General features: G+C 40.4%; 1 protein-coding gene across 1 annotated transcript in view; it reads left to right on the top strand.

The window, feature by feature from the left end:
• The window catches only part of Utp4 (UTP4 small subunit processome component), a 29,443-nt gene that overhangs the window by 987 nt on the left and 14,160 nt on the right, over positions 1 to 14,296 (top strand). The window contains exons 3-8 of the mRNA XM_051201454.1: positions 4,999 to 5,190; positions 6,417 to 6,501; positions 8,440 to 8,529; positions 10,804 to 11,015; positions 12,912 to 13,083; positions 13,179 to 13,270. Of these exons, the coding sequence (XP_051057411.1) occupies positions 4,999 to 5,190; positions 6,417 to 6,501; positions 8,440 to 8,529; positions 10,804 to 11,015; positions 12,912 to 13,083; positions 13,179 to 13,270 (843 nt within the window). The remainder of the gene's footprint in view (positions 1 to 4,998; positions 5,191 to 6,416; positions 6,502 to 8,439; positions 8,530 to 10,803; positions 11,016 to 12,911; positions 13,084 to 13,178; positions 13,271 to 14,296) is intronic.

Raw genomic sequence — 14,296 nt, 5'->3', positions numbered from 1 at the left:
TTTTTTCTCCCGAGACAGGAACTCACTCTGTAGATCAGGCTGGCCTCAATCACAGAGATCCACCACCAACTGGCCCTGATGTTAGTTTAAAGTTCAGGTCTACAACTTGCATGTCCTGTTTTCAGACCAAGTGACTCTACCTGCTATGGAATTGCTTAGAATTACAGAGATTCTGTAGCATATATGAGATCCCTTGAATGGTGAATGCAGCTCAAGGGTTCGTCTGTTTGAAGTTGTCTAGGATCCTAACTAGGAATGTCTGTCACTTCTAGAAGAAAAGGAAATTATTAAGATCATTGGATTTTGGTAAAATAACATTTCCAGCTGGAGGTCTTGGCATACATTCTGTTGTCAATTGAAAGTCTTCAAACATTGTACTATCAGAAAACTCTGGTAACATGACAGCAAGTAGACTCCCAAGTTCACCTGCCTCTAAGTGGTTGTGAACTCCCAATGGGTGCTGGGAATTCTTTGCAAGAACAAGTGCTCTTAAACTGTTGAGCCATCCCTCCAGCTCCAATGACCTTCTCCCCCAAGGACACTGGTTACTAATTTTCTTAGGTACAACATGCAACTCAGTTCAAAAGGAAAGGGAATGGGTAAATGAGTATGCAGAGTCCAGCAGCCTGGCATTCTGTAAATGTTTCAAAGAGGATGAATGTCAAGTACTGACACGAAGACAAGTATCAGAGATTTTCCATTTGTGAATGAAGTTCCAAAAACAGACACTTTCTGACCTGAATAGTAAAGCTGGGTAGCTTTAGGGATCCTTCTTAGAATTGATGTGTTGAAGAACTAATGTGTGTATAACATTTACAGGTCCTTGCCCACAACAAATGGGTCACTGTTAAAAACAGGACAAAATGCTTTGGTGTACACTTGTTACATGTTGTGTCTTTTCTGTTTGTCATTTATAACCATTCTACTTGCATAATTTGCATATTTGCTTAATGACCTCTTTTCACTGCTTCACTTCAAGTTCTGTAAGATGGGGAACTACTACTATGTCAGCAATGTTTGTGACAGTATTCCAGCTCTTTGTCTAGTACAGAGCCACTGCTAAGTTAATGTTGAGTGATAAGTCCTTCATTTCTTATCTACCCTCTCTCATTTTCTGCTATCATTCTCCTGTGGGTATTTTTACTAGCAAACTAATTCAGTCTCTTCTTTTTGTCCCGTGTCTCTTTTCCTATTCATTAAGATTAGGCCAGGTGGTGGCCCACACTTTTAATCCCAGCAGAGGCGGAACCTCTCTGAGTTCAGGGCCAGCATGGTCTACAGAGTGAGTTCCAAAACAGCTAGGGCTACACAGAGAAACCCTGTCTCAAAAAACAAGAAAAGATTACTAACCTCTGTCTGGGTAAGATGGCTCAGTGGGTAAAGGTGCTTGCTTCCAAGTCTGACAACCTGAGTTTGAACTCTGCTACTCATGTGGTGGGGAAAGGCCAACCCCTACCAGTTGTCCCTTTGGCCTTCATGTGCACACGTGTGTCCACATACATACACATTAAATTAAAAAGTGACAAAAGTGTGCCCATATAAACACACATTAAATTAAAAAGTAACAAACATTTTTAAGGATTGCTGACCTCAGCCACACTATTAGAGAAATTAGTAAGTCAGAATGAAAGACTAGAAGTCAGATGTAAGGAGAGCTATGTTCCCTTCATTCCATTGACTTCGCCTTTTGGACAGGCCACTTAACCTGTATATCTCTTGGCCTTGCAAGTTCAGGTAGGAAATAGTCTCTTTGTGTCAAACAGGCATGAAATTAAATTGATATATATGAAAATACTGAATATCCAGGAAAAAAAAAAAAGATACTTAGAATTCTGAGACTATGGCCAGGTATGGTACTGTGTATGGTAGTGGTACACACACCTTTAATCCCAGCACTCAGAAAAAAGAAGCAAGCTTATATCTATGAGTTATAGGCCTACCAGGTCTAAGACAGCCGGGGCTACAAAGTATGAGGCCCTACCTCAGAAGAAAAAAGAAATGTAGACTTGAACAAAAAGCTAGAGTGGATTGCATTATTATTTTTCTTTTAGACAACTCCTTACAGGTAAAGCAGACAAACCCGCCTTCAACATGTATACAGTCATATATCTGTTGTGTTTTTCTATTCATGTAGAATTCCTTGATAGAGGTATGTTTTGAGAAATGTAGTAGTTAATCATTACAGAGTTGGTTTATGCAAACCTGCCATTGTTTAGTCTTATTCCTAAGCTCTAGACATCTAAAACATGTTACTGTATTGGAATGCTCTAGGCAATTGCAACATATTGTAAAATATTTGTGTGTCTAAACACAGAAATGATGCTATAGAAATAACTAGAAAAGAATAACAATAATAGGCCTGCATAAAGGCATTTAGTTTGAATGGAGCTTTCACCTTTACAAATAAACTGTCTTCCATCCTGCAAATACTTATTTTATGCATTGTTCCATATACTGTTCTACTTTATTTTGCAACTTGTTAAAAACTAAGTCATCCATTGTATAGCATAGCCATATCAATTCTGGGGATCTCTGTGACTTTCACAGGCCTACAGAGGGCTAATCTTTAGACAGCAAGAAGGCAGCTTGGTTTGACACAACTCCAGCAGGTGTTGGTTCAAACTTCTGTAGACTGACTCCAAGTAGTTTATTTTTTGACATATTTAAGCATAGCACAATTTGGTAGTGATTAACTCAGTCCTGCATATGCAATAAAGTATACATAAATCTCCTTGAGAAACAAAGTAAGCTAGATATAGATCAGACATGTCTACACTGAAACTGTTCATACAATCATTAAGATGGGTTATATAGATTGACTGAGAGAAACAACTGCTTAGGATAAGAGTCTAGGAGAGGATCAGGTGCCTGGAAAGTCTAGCCACACAGCACAAAGGCTAGTAAGCACCTAGCTTTCTGGGTGGTTAACAGGTTGTCTTCCTTTTCTTGAAGGAGCAACCCTGTGTACTAACATTCCAGGTTCCCCTAGTGCTTATCTGTGAGCCCAGAGATCTCTGTGCCTCCTACAATCAACCAATATAAGTTTGCAATAGTTTTTAAGAAATTAGATATCTCAGCCAGGCAGTGGTGGCTCATGCCTCCAAAATCAAAAAGAAAGAAATTAGATATCACATATCCAATTTTATTTTATATATATATATATAAAACCAGTGTTTGTTTTGAGATGGGGTTTCTCTGCAGCTTTGGAGCCTGTCCTGAAAACTTGATCTGTAGACCAGACTGGCTTCGAACTCACAGAGATCTGCCTATCTTTGCCAAGCACTGGGATTAAAAGTGAGCACCTCTACTGCCCGGGCCAAAATGAGCTTTTTTTGTGCATGGGGGCTCACTGTAGCCCACCTTGGCTTCAGATTTAAAATGATCCTCCTGCCTCAGTTTCTTAGCTGAATCAGTCTTGAATATCTTAATTCTTTGTTTTTTCAAGACAGGGTTTCTCTATGGCTTTGGAACCTAGAACTAGCTCTTGAGAGAGATCCACCTGCCTCTGCCTCCTGAGTGCTAGGACTAAAGGTGTGCGCCACCACCAGCCAGTGAATATTTTAACTCGTGTGTGTGTGTGTGTGTGTGTGTGTGTGTGTGTGTGTGTGTGTGTGTGTGTGTATTGGTATCTTTTTATTACCTTGACAAATACCCGAGAGAAACAAAAGGAAGGAGGATTTACAGTGGTTCATGGTTTCATTTCATCGTTAGCTTACACCATTGCTGTTGCAAAATAGAATGCCTTGGTGGTAAGGCTATAGGCAGGAGGAATCTCTGTACCTCATGCTTTCAAGAAGCAGCAAGAGGAGACATGAAGGGTCCACGGCCAAGGTACACCCTTCAAAGCTATGTTGTAGAGACTTACTTTCCTACAGACAGCCCCCTTTCACCTATAGTCCACTACCTTCAGACAGATATACAAATTTTGAATCCATCAGTGGATTAGATCATTGATTATATCAGAACTTTTGTTATCTAACTTTCACTGGAATCATACAGACACACCCAACAATGTTCTTAGATGTCTCTCAATCCCATCAAATTAACAATCAAAGCTAAGAGTGACACCAGTAAATAGGAAGTTCCCTGTTAGTATTTAGGCATTTGTATTGGCCTGCCTTTGGAATACTGACAGTGTATGAGTACGCCCTCAGCTGCTGCCACTATAAGCATCACCTGTGCCTATTCACCGTGTTCCCTTTTAAAAGGGTCCTGCCAATCTTTCTCTCCCTTTCTCTGTTGTATGTTTTTCTCTCTCTCTCTCTCTCAGTCTCTGTCTGTTTCTCCATGCTTCTCTTTCCTCTCTCCCACTGCTCCTATCCTGGGATGCTGGTCTTCCCCCTCCTTTTTCCCCTTTTAAAATCCTTTTCCCCTAGTTTAAAAAAAAAAAAACCCTCCACTTAAACTCTGTTGCATGACAGCTTTCTCCTGCCACTTTTTTAAAAAATGACAACACCCAGTGATATCCATAAGAGCTGGAAATGTCCCATTAACTGAAAGTGCATTAATGATGTCTTATTTTCTGTATTCTGAGTTTTTTCATCCAAGGTCCTGATAACCAAGGAGGGACTGGCCTTCCCGAGATTAGTCATTTCCTAGAGCTGGTAGATAATTTACTCATGAGAAAGCTTTGTGAGAACAGCAAGCCAATGGTTGTAGACTCAGTGTGTGTGTGCACACTAGATTCGTGTGTAGCAGGTCTAATCCCCAATGAGATGATGTTAAAAGGTGGAGTGTGAATATCTTAATTCTTAAATATTAGTTGAAAAGCTTCTGAATCAGTCCTAGTTTAAAAGAGACTCAAACATATGACTGAAACTAAAATTTGAAGCTGAAAGAAATGTGTCTGATAGACACAAATATTTGATGGTGACAATTTCTGTGCTAGTTATTTATGGGGAAATACTTCTCAAGTGTTGGTGGTGATTGATGAATTCATGGCAATGCTTTTGTAGTTTTGAATTCATAGCAGGTTGAAAAGTTTTCATGTTTCTGTAGTTTTTCCCAGGTCATGAGTCTCGGGCTACAGAAGCCCTGTGTTGGGCAGAAGGACAGCGACTCTTTAGTGCTGGACTCAATGGAGAAATTCTGGAGTATGACCTACAGGCATTAAACATAAAGTATGCTCTGGATGCATTTGGAGGACCTATTTGGAGTATGACTGCCAGCCCCAGTGGCTCTCAACTTGTGGTCAGTAAGCAACTATTGATTATTCAAAATAGCGTACTTTTATGCCCACTCAAACTTCCTTCCGCATGTTTATGTCACATGTTTATGTCATATGTCAAGCTTAGCTAGGTATCAGGTCTCACAAGACAAAATATTGGAATTGACAAGAAGGCTGTTAAGGAATATTTGCACACTGTGTGAAGAAGATGTGCTGCTGTGATTGCTGTAATAAAAAGCTAAATGGCCAGTAGCTAAGCAGGAGGTATAGGTGAGACTTCCAGGAAGAGAGAGGAAGTCAGAGGAGACACAGAATAAGCATGATGGGTGGTACGTGATAGAGCATAGATTAATAGAAATGGTTAACTTATTAGAGCTAGTTAAAAACAAGCCTAAGCTAGGGCCAAGTTTTCATAATTAATAAGTCTTCAGGACATTATTTGGGAGCTGGCTGGTGGGACAGAGAAAGATTTATTACAGCTTGAACCTTGTTTGTTCATTTGTGAAATACCAGGGTTAATTAATTTCAGAATTTTCTAAACTTCTTTAGAACTAAGAGATACAGAGACTAGTTTTGATATCTTTGTGTTTTAATAGTAACTTTTATTTCAGAAATATGTGGTGTTAAATCCTTCTGTATCACTACACTTGTATTCATTGCACTCTGTGTGTGTTTGTTGTGTAGTTAAGTTTATTATTTGTGTATGGGTGTTGAGGCGTCTACACTGTAGAATGCTTGTGATGATCAGAGGATAACTATGTGAGTTGGCTTTCTCCTTCCACCTTGTGGGTTTTGGGGATCAAACTTAAGTTAACCAGGCTTGGCAGCTAGTCTTTTACCAATGAGCCAACTTTCTGCCCTGACATTTAATTTTTTCTGATGTCTTACTTTTTTTTTTTTTTTTTAATTTCATTTGTTCTAACTTATATACTATCCCTATCCTAGATATTTCCATATAGGTTTAAAGTCAATAGATCTTTTATCTAGGCTACAGGTCTCTGACAGGTGTGTGTAAAGCCCTACTTCTGTTCCATGTCATATAAAGAAATTTGGCCACTGATTAGAGCTCTTTGGGACTGCTTTCTGACTATTCTATGAAGTCAGCCAGAAGTATACTATCAGTTTCTCCTTGATAGGTTCCCTCCCCACCTCTGACGAGCAGCTTGGTTTGTTTCCATTTTAGAATAACTGATAGCTTTTAGAGAAGAAACAGTGCATATATTTGTGTATGTTTTCTACCTCAAAATAGGTTGGTTGTGAAGATGGCTCCGTGAAACTATTTGAGGTTACTCCAGAAAAAATCCAGTTTGCAAGAAATTTTGATCGGCAAAAAAGTAAGGTTTGTTTTTTGTTTCAACAAAAAATTATGTTTTTGTTTTGTTTTTTTTTTTTTTTGGTTTTTTGAGACAGGGTTTCTCTGACTTTGGTGCCTGTCCTGGAACTAGCTCTTTTGACCAGGCTGGACTCAAAACTCACAGAGATCCCACCTGCCTCTGCCTCCCAGTGCTGAATTAAAGGCGAACGTCACCACAGCCCAGTTAAAAAGTTATGTTTTGTGGCTCTAGGAATAGGATATTTTCCTGCTGCTATAGGTAATGTTTTATATATATACTTTTTTTTTTCTGAATACAAGGAAAGTTCTAGAAGGCGTCTCATTGTGTAACATAGTTGTGATTGCCTGGTTAAGCAAAAATAGAGAAAATCAAAATAGAAAACTACTGTTTCTGTGAAAGTCAATATTAGTTATAATGTATGTCTTCTTTAGGGTTTCGGTTATTGTAGTAAATGCCATGACCAAAAGCAACTTGAAGAGTTTCTTTCAGCTCAGCTCCACACACAGCACAGTCATCATCATCATGGACAGGGCAGAAATTCAAGCAGTCAGGAACCTGGAGGCAGGAGCTGGTGCAATGGCCTTGGAGGGGTGTTGCTTACTACCTTGTTTAGCCTGCTTTCTTATAGCACCCAGGACCTCCAGTGCTGGGGTGGACTCCTTCCTCCCACACTGATTCTCAATCAAGAAAATGTACCACAGTTTTGCTCACAGGCCAGCCTGATTGGGGCATTTTCTCAGTTGAGGTTCTTTCTTCCAAAATGACTGGATTCATTGAGTTGACATAAATTCAGCCTGTGCACTCCTACAAAAACTCCTGTTTTGTGAAATTTAAGTACTTACATAGTTTTATTTATTTATTGTGTGTATAGTGTTCTGCCTGCACACCAGTGATAGAATTGAAGGCATGCACCACTACCAGCACCCAGCTAGCTGTGATTCTTAACCCTACTAGTCAATTTAAAAGTCTTGGGAGTATCCTGAGCAACTGCTGATATTTAGGCTCTGGGTTGTATTGGCACTAAGGTGCTGAGCAAGGGTTGACAAGCAGTTTCTATAAAGTACTAAGCAGACTGATTTGAGGCTTTGAAGACAGTATAGTCTCTGCTAACTCTAGGTGTAGCACAGAAACAGCTAAAGACAATGCATGAACAGATATGCATGACTGTGTTCTGGTAGAACTTGATTTACAAAACCAACAGTGGACTGCAGTTTGTTGATGCCTGTTTTGTAGTGGTAGTGTGCATGCTGTGTGTTCTCTGTGTCCTTTAGTAATAGTTATCTACTGCAATCAGATTTTTGGTATTTCTTGATTGGAAAGATGATATAATACATTTTTGTAGATGTCATAGAGTTACTCTAGTATATGTCAAGTTGACAAAAAGCTAACCAACACAACCACCAAAAAAAGAAAAGCAGATAAACATAATTATGTTTGGTTAACAGCAGGGATCTGTTTTGAGAAACAGAATGTTAAATTGTTTATTTGTGTGAACATCATCAGGTATGCTTATCCAAACTAAGGTGGCTGATGTCACTGGATGATATGATCTTATGAGGTCACCATCCTGTATAAAATGCATCCTTATTTGTCATGTTAATATTTGTGTATGACTGTACATAGTATAATTGGGCATTCATACAAACATTTCTCTTCAATCTGAAGTCAGTGTTTGTGTACATTGAAATTTTGTTAGGTTACCACCCGTTCATTCCCAAAAGGTTATGTTTATTTATACATTTTCCTCAACTGCTTATACATTATTAAAGCAAGTTGTCATATACTCCACTGTGAGTTCCAGGAGGGTTTATCAACTGTGGTGAATGAAGAAACTCACACTGAGTTACAATAGCTCTATAGGTAACTGTGGAAGGAGTGCTCAGTTGGTTTTTGTTGCATATTTATGTGTCATTTTTTTATTGTTTTGTTACTCCTAAGGTCGGATCCTGAGTCTCAGCTGGCATCCTGCTGGTACCCACATTGCAGCTGGCTCCATAGACTACATTAGTGTGTTTGATGTCAAATCAGGTGACTGTTTTTCTATTTAGTACATTTGGGTTATGGGTGTTGTCAAATTTACATTTCTCAGTTTCTAAGAGCTTGACTTTGTCACACTTTCAATGGCACAGATGACCTAACTTCTCATTAATCTCTCTACATGTCCACCACAAACTTTGCCCCTTCTTTTTCATATGTTCTGTGTGTCTGTTTGTCTGCCTGCCTGTCTGTATATTCTGTGTTATATGTGTATATGTATGCCTCCATAGGCGGTTACAGAGGAGGACTCTAGATGTCTCTGTCCTCCTTTATTACTCTCCTTGTTCCTTTTGAGGCACAGTTTCTTGTGAACCCAGGGGTGGAGTATGGTTGTTTGTTTTGTTTTGTTTTTTTGTTGCTTTTTAAACATAGGCTAGGAAGAAGTTAGTTGTAGTGATCCTCCAGTCCCAAGCCCCTCCACGCTGGGGTGACAGGCATGAAGAGACCATGTCCAACCTTTACACGTGACCTAGGATTCAGACTTCTTGGTTTTGTTTTGCTTTTTGTTTTTTAACTTGTGTACTAAGCACTCTTAACCACCAAGCCATCTCTCCAGCCTCTGATTACCATTGCTGCCTTTGTGGGTCTTCATTATTCAGTGGGCTACAGCACCTTCTTGTGCATTTTTTCCCTTTCCTTTTCCTTTGCAGGAGCTTTGTTTGTTTCTTTGTTGGAGACCCATCCCAAGGCCTTTTCTGCCTTAGGTGAGCCCTCTGCTCCAGCCCTGTTAACACTTAAGCTGAAATTTTGGTTATACTTGTTGATGTGTGAGTCTGTTGTGGGTTTGGTTTTTGGTTTTGTTTTGTTTTTTTTTTTTTTCTTCCTATGTCATTTAGTTGTGCTAGATATGGAGTTAATTCAAACCTGCAGTTTAGGGGGAAATTTTTTTTTGTTTGTTTTTTTTTTTTTTTGGTTTTTTTTTTGGTTTTTTTTTTTTTTTTTTTTTTGTAGCTCTGTAGACCATGCTGGCCTTGAACTAACAGAGATCTGTCTGCCTGTGTCTCCCAAGTGCTGGGATTAAAGGCGTGTGCCACCACTGCCCAGCTGAGAAATTCTTATAATTACTTTTAGCTCAGTTTCTGTTTTCTCGTTAATTTGTTTGTTGTTTCCGTTAGTCTATTTGGCTTTTCTTGTTAGAGGAAGCTTTCTCTATGTATATGCTATTTGTTCTTGTTCCTTCGGTGGGCTTCTTGAGCATGGGCTTCCCTGAAGGATCATCTGGGTGACCTATTTGGGGAACTTCCCTCTAGCAATAAACTCCACTTGGGCGCTGAGTCTGTTTTTGTGTTTCATAGGCAATAGCTGCAGCAAAAGAACAACAAGGATCTTAGAATTTTTTTTTTTTTTTCTTCTTGTGTGACTTGGTTCCCAGAAATCAATGAATTAATTGGTTTTTGGCACTGGGGAAAGAGATCAACCCTAAGCATTAATCATCTCCACCACTGAGCAGACTCTCAGAGTCCTTTTCCATTATCCTTCTTGGTCAGTACAGGCCTTGCTACCACTGTTCTGAGAAGAAATCTGGTGTTCTCCGCCTTCTGATAGCAGTTTTCACTTGGCCCTGTTTTCCCTCCAGACACCCCTGCCCCACATTCAGTTCCCAAGACTTTTCATGAAAGATGCTCCTTGAGACAGTTTGTTTGATGCCTGCTGCTTTCCTTCTTTCCTTCCTTCCTTCCTTCCTTCCTTTCTTCCTTCCTTCCTTCCTTCCTGTTTTTCATTTTTTCAGACAGGGTTTCTCTGTGTTGCTTTGCAGCCTGTCCTGGAACTCACAGAGATCCAGCTGCCTCTGCCTCCCAAGTGCTGGGATTAAAAGTATGTGCCACCATCACCCAGTGTGTTAACTTTCAACCATCCCCTCCTTGGAGGCCCCTCATCTTGTCTCTGAAGTACTGAAGTCAGCTCCTGAGGGTTCCATGTGTAAATCAGGTGGCTTCTCAGGTTTTCTTAAAGCTAACCTGTGTCTTGACTTCAAGGCTCTACATAGTTACCACTCCCTGAGTTTTTCCTATATACAGAGTATGGGAAAGAGCAGAGTGTAATGTGTATGTGCAATGTGCCAGAAGGGGTTTCTGTTCTTCTCTCTTCCTCCCTCTTACCTCACTCTTTCCTCTTCAGGTACCCATTTTGGAGTTTTAAAACAGTTCAACACAGCTGCCATTTACTGCTGGCTATGTAAAGGCATCTAACTCACCACATTATGTTTACCCCTGCAGTTTCGGGAAACTGAAACTAAACACCATCTACACCTTTCTTATTTTTCAGGGAGCATTATTCGTAAGATGGTTTTAGACAGACAACATCTGGGAGTGACAAAGTCAAGGTGTATCGTGTGGGGTGTTGCCTTCTTGTCTGATGGCACTGTCATAAGTGTGGACTCTGTTGGAAAGGTGCAGTTATGGGATTCAGCTACTGGGACGCTTGTTAAGAGCCACCTCATCGCAAATGCTGACGTACAGTCTATTGCTGTTGCTGATGTGAGTATAGTCCCAGCCCAGGTAGTCCTTGAACTTATGATCCTCCTGGTCAGCCTCCTAAGTAGCTAGGATTACAGCCTGTGTCACTACGCCCAGCTACCAAGTCAGTTTTAGGGTCTATCTTTTCCCATATACTGCTAATGTGGTTTAGAAGGATTTAGTTTTTTTCTCACAACTAACATGTTTTCTATTTAAATCTATTTTAGGTATTTCATTTCTTGTCCTGAACATAGTTTCTGTATAGTCTCATGTCACCTAATGGCAGGAACATACATCAGTAGGTGTATTCCAGGTAGTAGGGAAAGCTAATGCACCAATTGTATGTGTGTTTCTTTTACACAACTGACAGCAGATAAATTTAATTCCTTCTAAACCGTGTAAGCACTGACCTAGCACCTACTGCGCTCTTTAATGGAAATGTTTAATTTCATAAAGATGTTATTACTAGGCTGGAATGACATTTGCCGCCAAGTAAGGAAAGAACCAGCTCTGGAAAGTTGTCGTCTGACCTCCACACAAACACTATGGTGCATGTGTGTATGTATACACACACACAACAAATAATAGATTTGTTTAAAGATATGTCAGATGATAGTGGTGCATGCCTTTAATCCCAGCATTCGAGAGGCAGAGGGAGGTGGATCTCTGTGTGTTCCTGGTCTATAGAGCTAGTTTCCAGAACAGCCAGGGCTATACAAAGCAACCCTGTCTCCAAAAACCAAAAAGAAAATAATAGTACTAAGGAAATTTATGTTTTGTATAATCAAATAAAAATACCAAGTGCCTTACTTGAAACTGTAAGCACTTTTTGTTTATATTTTAAAATTTATAGCCAGGCAAAGAAACCCTGATGCAAAAAGAAAAAAGATTTTTATATATGTTGTTTGTTTTTGTGGGCTCTTTTGTTTTTCAAGACAGGGTTTCTTTGTGTAGTCCTGGCTGTCCTGGTGGATGTAGGTATGTGCACTGGAGTGTCAGAAGCTTCAGATCCCTTTGGAGCAGGAGTTATAGGAGGTTGAAAGCTGTATTACATGTGTGCTGGGAACTGATAAAAGCAATAGTGCCCTTAACTGCTGAATCATCTCTCCAGCCCTTTAAATTTTTTTTTTTTTGGTTTTGGACTTTTTGTTTGTTTGGATGTTTTGTTTGTTTTGTTTTGTCTTTTTCCAGTGTTTCTCTGTAGCTTTGGAGCCTGTCCTGGAACTTGCTTTGTAGACCAGGCTGGCCTTGAACTCACAGAGATCCGCCTGTCTCTGCCTCCTGAGTGAGTGCTAGGATTAAAGGTGTTTGACTCCACAATCTTGCCAAGCCCTGTGATTCTTAAAATCTTATAGCAAAATAAAAATCTCCCACCAAACCAAACTTAGAGTACAATTTAAAGGTGTGTTTTGCACCAGCATCACTGTAAATGGTTAGTAATGTTTTATGCTACGTTGACAGTTATGGTATCACTGGGTAATAAGAACTTTTGGTTCATTAGACATTATATGGACCATATATGTAGTTTGTCTTTGAATGTGTAGCCTGTGACTGCATAACACATTGGCAATACTAATTGTTAACTTCAACAGAGGGCGATCACTGCCTTTGTGTGAGCTTGTTCCTCTGATGGAGCTACCTTACCTTGGGTATCCCCACTCCCCCAAAGTTTCTCTGTGTAGCCTTGGCTGCCCTAGAACTTGCTTTGTAGACTAGGATAGTCTCAGATTCACAGAGATCCACCTGAGTGTTGTGATTAAAGGCATGCACCACCTCCGCCAGGCAAGAACCTCCTTTCTAATTTGGAGCATGAGTTGTTGTTTCCTTGGAGCTGCCCAGATAGAAAACCTGAAGGAATGTTTTTCCATCTGGACCCTATTATGTTGACTTCTACCCCCTCATGATTTAATTTCTCAGCAAGAAGACAGTTTTGTGGTGGGTACAGCCGAGGGCACAGTATTCCATTTTCAGCTGGTCTCCGTGACTTCCAACAGCAGTGAGAAGCAGTGGGTGCGGACAAAGCCATTCCAGCATCACACTCATGATGTGCGCACTGTGGCCCACAGCCCTACAGCTCTTATATCAGGAGGTAGGTCCTCCCCCAGCCAGCTGCTCTTTACTCTGCCCAGCTCTGGTGGTTTTCGTTTCATGAAGGATTTCTCTATTTGTATGCCTTTGTTTCAGGCACTGACACCCACCTAGTTATTCGTCCTCTCATGGAGAAAGTGGAGGTGAAGAATTATGATGCTGCCCTCCGAAAAATCACTTTCCCCCATGTGAGTAACCCCTCTCACCCTCAGCATCTCCCCATCCCTCTATCCAGTCAGACTGAACACAGCTTATACTTCCTAAAGCTATCCTTTTCTGAGGCAAGCTTCCCTGAATACACTTGCTATGCATATGTGCATCATGCATATTGTGATAATGAGGTAGACCCAGTTTAGGTGTTGGGGAGGTCTGCTCAACTTGTGAGGAATGATACCATTTACCTTGAAAGGAATACTACAAGCCTAACTTCTCCACCTGAATAATAGAGCCAACCCCTTAAAAATAAACTAACAAAATTCCTATTAAGTACAGTAATTAAGGGGAGAGGTGTTTCTCTAGAAAGTAAACTCAGGGTGATGTTTGAAATTAAAGCACACATTTTGTGGCTGGAGAGATGGCTCATTGGTTAAGACCACTTGTTGCTCTTTTGTAAGCCCCGGGCTCATCTGGCAGCTAGTTCAAGGAGAACTGACACACTGTTCTGGCCTCCTCAGGCACTGCATGAGTATGACGCACCGACATTCATGCAGGCAAAATACCAGACACATGCATTTTTTGAAAAGTACTCACATATTTCACGTGTGGTTTGATAAAGTCAGACACAGTCCTCATTCCTTCCCCCACCTCTCTCAACTTTAAAGACAAGATCTCACTTTGTAGCTGGCTTTGTGTAGACCAGCTAGTCTTGAACTCACCAGCCATCAGGAGTCTTGGTTAACCTGGGTGTCTCATTATTTCTTGAATTGAGTCATTTCTGTACCGCCATTATCATACTTTGGATCAGTGCCTTTTCTCATGAATTCCTTTTCAATGACTTTTTTAAAGGTTTCATTTTTTGTTTGTTTGTTTCTGAGACAGGGTTTTTGTGTATAGCTGTGGCTGTTCTGGAACTCACTATATAGACCAGGCTGGCCCAGAACTCAAGAGATTTGCTTGCCTCTGCCTCCCAAGTGCTGGGATTAAAGGCGTGCACCACTGTGGCCAGATGACTTATCTCCTTTTATTAACGCCTGTGTCATTCTACCCTGTTCTCT

This window comes from Phodopus roborovskii, unplaced genomic scaffold, assembly GCF_943737965.1.
Source record: "Phodopus roborovskii unplaced genomic scaffold, PHOROB, whole genome shotgun sequence".
Taxonomy (NCBI): domain Eukaryota; kingdom Metazoa; phylum Chordata; class Mammalia; order Rodentia; family Cricetidae; genus Phodopus; species Phodopus roborovskii.
This window is presented reverse-complemented; position numbering and strand designations above follow the sequence as displayed.